This window comes from Petaurus breviceps, unplaced genomic scaffold, assembly GCF_028583685.1.
Source record: "Petaurus breviceps papuanus isolate PSGF00001 unplaced genomic scaffold, PetGlider_PUasm1.0 151, whole genome shotgun sequence".
Lineage (NCBI taxonomy): Eukaryota > Metazoa > Chordata > Mammalia > Diprotodontia > Petauridae > Petaurus > Petaurus breviceps.
In genome coordinates this window covers 19,494,012-19,500,504 of record NW_027185712.1, presented here as the reverse complement: position 1 = coordinate 19,500,504, position 6,493 = coordinate 19,494,012, and the positions used below count along the sequence as shown (strand labels likewise).

Here is a 6,493-nt window from a genome sequence, read left to right as displayed (position 1 = left end):
ACATACATGTATACTTCTAATATATCACATTCTAACTTCAGTTTCAGGGAACTATACTAATGTTATGCCCACAGCAGCAAATGACTTCAAATGACTGATAACTATACAAATAAACATAACACACAGACAAGAAGGATGATTGTCCTTTTGAAAGCTGCTAGTGTCAGCCAACACTTGTCTTAAATGATTTAGGTTCAGACTCATTTATGGGAAGAGGGTAAGTCTAAATGCTCTGGAGATCAGTTTCATCAGCACCGTCTTGCAATTCCATTAAGTATCATGCCATAAAATTCACTGGAGAGTTTGGGGAGGTGTGGGGGGGAGGGGAAGAGGGGGCTGAATTACTTGGTTTGGCATTACACATTGATCACACTAATGGGAGGACTGCCAAACAGCCATTTCATTCTGCCTGGGGACAAAATTTTGGTGGGTCCTGTTTACCAGATGTTGTCTCCACACATGAACAAATCTGCTGACTCCATGTGCCTGCCATCCACTTTGGCCATACAATCTGGGCTTATGAATGAATCCAAGCCAACTATAGTTTTTGGTGGAGCCTGATATGACTATAATAGTATGAGCCATTATTTATGCTTAGTAGATACTGCCTGAAAGCTAACTTTGGCATCTGAAAAATGTCAAAGAATTACCTCCTCTTTTATTTTCTATAAATGACTTTTCCTACCTACTTCCAGTCAGTTTACGTACATAGGCAGATGCTGAGGTGAGGCTCTGGTAAATCTCAGACAGCATAATAATATCTGACATTCATTTAGTACTTTACATGTGTAATCTTATTTGAACTTTACAACAACCCTACGAGGTATGGGGATTCAGTGTTATCATTTTATAGATGAGGAAACTGAGGCTCAGAGAGATTAAGCAGCTTGTCCATGGTCACACAGTCAGGAAGCAGCAGAATTTGAACTTGGCATCTGAATTTTGAGTATTCCATCCATCAAACAATCAATCGATGGATCAACAAGCATTTATTACATGTCTAAAATGGCCAAAGATGAAAATAGAGGCTGAAAATGAAACAATCCTTGCTCTCAAGGAGCTTACACTCTACCACAAGACCATGATGCCCCTACTAAAGGGGAGAGCCCCCCCACTTTAGAAAATACTCTTCTATACCCTAAACACCTATCATTGCCTGGAGACCAATATGCTTCATTACATCTAAATCAGGGCTTCTGAACCTTTTATCGTCATGGACCCTTTTTTTCCATCTGGTGAAGCCTATGTATGGACTCCTCAGAATAATGTTTCAAATACACATTACAAAATACAGAAAATTACAAAGGAAATTAAAATTATGAAATAGTCATTTTTTAAAAGTATGTTCACAGACCACAGCTTAAGAACTCTTGAAACCATGTATTTCAAAGGGAGGATGGGGAGGACAATAAGAAGAATAAAGAAGAGAGCAAAAAGGTCTAGTTACACTTCATGTAACAAGGAAACTCCCATGGAATGATCCATGACTATGAATGCATTTCCAAAACATGTTTGAACTTAAAGGTTCCATCCAAAGTCTGGCCATGCTAACCAGAAGTCTCCATTAACCTCCTAGACACATGACTCTTCCCTTCTCTTCTGAGGAACGTAAGTAATCTCTTTGGTCAGAAAGAAGAGATAAAGTAGGCAACAACAGGGCATTTGCACTCCTAAACGTTTCCAGGCTTTAGCATGGTTGGTAAATGCTAGGCACTGGCATTCTTACTTTGATTTAAATACAAAAAGGCATTTTTGTTTCCACTTTACAGGTAAAAACCTAGTAACTCAGTCTACTCTTGAGGTTGTCTCTCTCATACTTTCACAAATGCCCCCACAAATGAGAAGCAGTATTTTGGACAAAGTGTTACATTGAATCACCAAGTATAGATACTTTATACTTCTGATGCATAATTTCACGCTAGGAACCAACCTCCTTCCCAATTACTTCTGAATACAATACTGGGGTTCCAAGAAAGGGTGCAAGAAGAATAATTCCTTATCTCTGGAAGAAGTCAGAGCACCAGCACGTGCTTATCACTAGAAAGGAACCAAGAGGATAGAAGATAAGGTCTTTCCTCTGTCCTGTTAGGCAGCTGCTGAAGCTAGGCTGCATGGATGGTAGCGTCTCTCACCTGTTTGTCTCTCGACCTGTGCTCCCCGACTCCAAACCTGTCTCCTTCTTCCAAGCCTTTACGGTTGCCCACGTAGGAGTTCACCACAAAGCTGTCCCCTGCAACACCCGGTCAGCACGGGACACACGGGAAGCAGACAACCCAAAGGAAAGGGGGAAAGCAAACTATTAATGAAGGCAAAAACCACACACTTCCGAGTAGTTACAACATGCACTTCCAGTGACAAGCCAGAGGCAGGAGGCAACCGGACCTCCGACTCTCTTTCTACCGGCTTGCACGGGATTGGGGGATGTGCGGAGCGGGGTCGTATGGGCGGGGAAATCCTATTACTACAGAGAGCCAGCCAGGAGGGGCTCACCCAGTCTTAAGTGAGGTCCCAAGGTAACTAGCAGCCTTTCCCCCGCCACAGTTTACTTCCCAAACTGCTTTCCAACCCCAGCTGAAAGGAGTGAGTAATACAGAATTCCGTCTCTTCTGTGAAAGGAAAATCTCTAGTCTTTCAGATTCCCATAGCAAAGGTAGATCAAAGCATGTCCCTCCGGGGGTAGGAAAAGGTAAGATTTGCAGTCATCCCGAGGGCTCGGGAGGAGATACCCAGGGTTACTTTTTACCCCCTCCTAATCCTCCCGGGTCAGTAAACCGAGCAGACACGAACCACCACGGCTGCAGGGAGAGTAGCATCTTCTCCCCAGGACCGAAGGCAGCATCCTCATCCCTCCTCCCGAACACCCAAGTGGAAGCGAAAGGACGGGACGAAGCTCAGACTCGGGAGCACCGCTAGCAAGCCCGCTCCAGGCAATCGGCAGCAAGCGCCCCTGTCGGATGGCCAGTCCACCCACCCTCCCACCCCAGCTCCCTCTTTCCTCTCACCTTCTGGGTTTTCTCTTCTCTTGCATGCTGCTGTCGCCAGTTGGCAAAGGCAGAGTAGAAGAGAGGAAGAGAGACGAGAGGTGGGGAGCCGGGGAGAGGGAGAGGAGAAGGGAAAAGGGGGAAAACACAGTTGAAATGTCTTGTTTTTCAACACGCAAAAGGATGCAATATCCCGATGTAAAGTGCCCATTGCAAGGAGCCCTTCCTCCCTCCTTAACACCCCAACCCCAGGAGCCCTCTCCCCTGACCGCTTCCCAACAGCTGCAAGAACTCCAGCGCTTACCGTGTTTGGATTGAAATTTCCCCATTCCTCTCTCCACAATCTCTTCTCTTGCCAATGCAGTCCGTTCAATTCGTCCTCTTCTTGCGGGAGCCTCTTCCCCCAGGGTTCCCACCCTTCCCACCCACCCACCCCCGGCTCTTCGGGGGTCTGCAGCCGCTACCACCGGCCCCAACGCAGATTCCCGGCTCGGGACAAGATCATTCAGGTGCAGATTTGTAATCCAAAAACCAGAGGGGAAGCCCGAAAGATCCACATGGAATCCGCGCGAGGAAAGCGACGGTGGGCTGCAGCCTCTTCTGTGGCCAGTCTTTCTCTCGCTCGCTAGCTCCCTCGTTCCCCACGCTCAGCTCAGCCTGGGTTTTTGGGAAAGTGGGAGCGAATGAAAGAATAAAGGTCTTTCGCCTAGAGACAACACACAATTAAGGATGCGGAATGCACCCAGAGATGAGAAGGCGGGAGCGAAAAGCAGCCCCCCTCCGGGCAAGCACTGCCGGGGTGGCGCGGATGCAGATGCGCCAGCGCCAGCAGCAGCAGCAGCAGCAGCAGCAGCAGCAGCAGCAGCAGCAGCAGCAACAGCAACAGCAGCAGCAGCAGCAGCAGCAGCGATTGAAGAAACGTGAGAGCAGCAGGAGAAGGCAGGAGCGACTGGAGCTTCCCCAAAAGGCTGGGGGTGGGGGTAGCACTGAGAGGCACAGGAAAAAAAGAAAGGAAAAAAAAAAGAAAAGGGAAAGAAAGAGGAAGGAAAGAAGGAGGAGGAATAAGAGAAGCAGAAGGAAAAGAGGAAGAAGCTCCAGCTGCAACAGCTGCAGCGTGTGCGGGCCCCCAGCTGCACTCTGAGAGCGCGCGCCGGGCGCTTGGGGGTTTAATCGCAGCCCTGCGCAGCGCCCCTGGCGGCCGCAGACTACCCTGCATACAGAGACCAACTCGGTATCTCCAGGCGTTTAAAAAGCTGTCTGCGGAACATGGTGGCTGCCCAGGAGGCTGGCTGTTCACTCCAGGGGGTCTCAGAAGACCCAGGGAGCTAATTCTCCGTCTCGCAGCTCCAGTGGACAAGAAAAGATGCACATTTTGCGGGGAGCCGGAACGACAACCCTGTGCTTCCAGGAGCATTTTCATTTTTGCCCCCAAATGGTATTAAGGAGTCCTAAGAAATCCACAGGCACTAATCCACTGCAGACAACAAGGTGAACGTTTGACAGTGATTCTTGAATTCATTAGTGTTGACAGCCCAATCGAAAAATCTTACCCAAGAGATGGACATTATGACCTAAATCACACAATTTGTGGTGCACATGGATCCAATTAGCTTAATTAACAAGATGCTCCCTTTGTTTTGTGCTCAAATTTTTTTAATATAGAATATTTTATTCATTTCATATAGCATATTATTTTGTATAGTATATTTTCATATAGCATACTTTGTATATAGATATGCATTTATTTATATTTACACACATGCGCTGGAATATGCAGAGGTATAAAAACAATAATGCTTTAATCTCATGAACTATTATTAAGACATCTAATCTCTCTGGGTCTCAGTTTCCCTTATTTGTAAAATGGAGGGAGGAGGGAAGGACTAGCAACGGTCTGTCCCTAAATCTATTCTCCTATGATTTTGCCAGATGAGATAATGTAAGTAAACCTAGTTTTGCCTACATGAAGGGACTATATGAATATCAGCTACTATTATTATTTTATTATATATACTGTTAGTATATCTGATATTGTAGTTCAAACCAATTTAACGATTCACATACTTAGAACATAAGAGCTGGAAGGAACCTTAGAAATTGTCTAGTCCAATAACTTCATCATATAGATGAAGACACTGAAGTGAAGAGAGTATCTATAATTGAAGTCCTACAATTAACTAACACAGCTAGTGGTGAAATAAACCCACATTTCCTTACTCTTTCCACTCTGGCTCCCCTGTTGAAGAAGAAAAGAAAGGAAAGATATGTATTAAGTTTTTGAAAATTTTGCTCTGAAAAAAAAAGATATAAATAGTTTGTACTTAAGAGATAAATTCCCTTGACAGCCTAGTTAACCCAGGCAACCCCTAATTCAACTCCCCTGTAACCTGATTCAGGAGAGCATCACACTTTTATGGTTGTTTCTTCATCCTCTTTATGTTCCCACATAAAAGGGGGAGACCAGATAAATTGTCCAGGATTTGGTTACAATATTATGCTTCCAAATCCTTCTTTTGCTTTCCTGGAATTAAGCCCTGTAACCTGGATCGTGCTGTCAGAAACAACCACATGGTACGAATGACATTTTCTGTATGTACACACATGAACCAGTAGAGGTCATCACATACCTCAGTAAGTAAACAGGCAAGATTTGGAAGAGATCCTCTATTGCCTTTGAGAATGGCTCCATAAAGGGATTTTCTGCTGCACAGCTCAGTATGCTGTCCCTGGGAGAATATTTACATTGATGACCATTGAAGTGAAGATTAAAGACCTACTACCAGCTAGAGTAAATCATTTGGAGAGCTCTGATCCTTTCCCAGCTCTCTCTTCTCTTCATCATCTTTGTTTTCTCTCTCTGCACTGGTTCCTTTTCCACCTTCAAACATATACAGTACTCTCCTGTATTTAAAAAAAAAATCTTCCATTTTCCCATTGTCCCTCTCACCCCAAGGTGCCATCCTATCTCTTATCTTCCTCCAAGTGACCTTGATTTTGTCACCCCCTCCTTTTTACCCTTTGAAATCAATCCTCTGTGGCTACCATTAATCTGAAATTATTTACTTGTTGGTAAGCCTTCTGAGTAAACTGTTCTACCTTTTCTCAGTCTTTGAGTTTTCCTTGATCTCTCAGCAGTAACTGGTCCTGATGATCACACTTCTCCTTTAAATTCTCCCTGGGCTTCCCCATGTTAAATTACCCTAATTTTCCTACTTCTATGATCTTTCTATGCCTGTTTGCCTTTCTAGATTCTCTTCTTTTTTTCCAGAGTCTGATACAACTTCCACCCCCTCCCACCACCAAGCACAGTCCCTGATCCTTTCTTTTCTCTGTATAATCCATTTCTTGGAGAAATCATCCTTGCTCATAGCTTCAGTCCTATCTCTCTTACTGGCTCCTAAATCTGTATCTCCAGTCATTACTTCCCAATTAAGCTCCAGTTCTGCAAGTCCAACTGCCTATAGGACATTTACACTGATATTTCATACTGTAATCTGAAATTCATTATGTCC

General features: G+C 44.7%; 1 protein-coding gene across 2 annotated transcripts in view; it reads right to left on the bottom strand.

The window, feature by feature from the left end:
* NKD2 (NKD inhibitor of WNT signaling pathway 2) overlaps nucleotides 1-5,009 on the bottom strand; it is a 108,065-nt gene extending 103,056 nt beyond the window's left edge. The window contains exons 1-3 of one of the 2 annotated variants that reach the window (XM_069076330.1): nucleotides 3,286-5,009; nucleotides 3,003-3,032; nucleotides 2,133-2,230 (exon numbers count right to left, since the gene is read on the bottom strand). In XM_069076330.1, the coding sequence (XP_068932431.1) occupies nucleotides 2,133-2,230; nucleotides 3,003-3,032; nucleotides 3,286-3,310 (153 nt within the window). In that variant the 5' untranslated portion in view covers nucleotides 3,311-5,009. The remainder of the gene's footprint in view (nucleotides 1-2,132; nucleotides 2,231-3,002; nucleotides 3,033-3,285) is intronic. The other variant, XM_069076338.1, reaches the window with a different exon arrangement.
* Nucleotides 5,010-6,493: the final 1,484 nt, after the last annotated feature.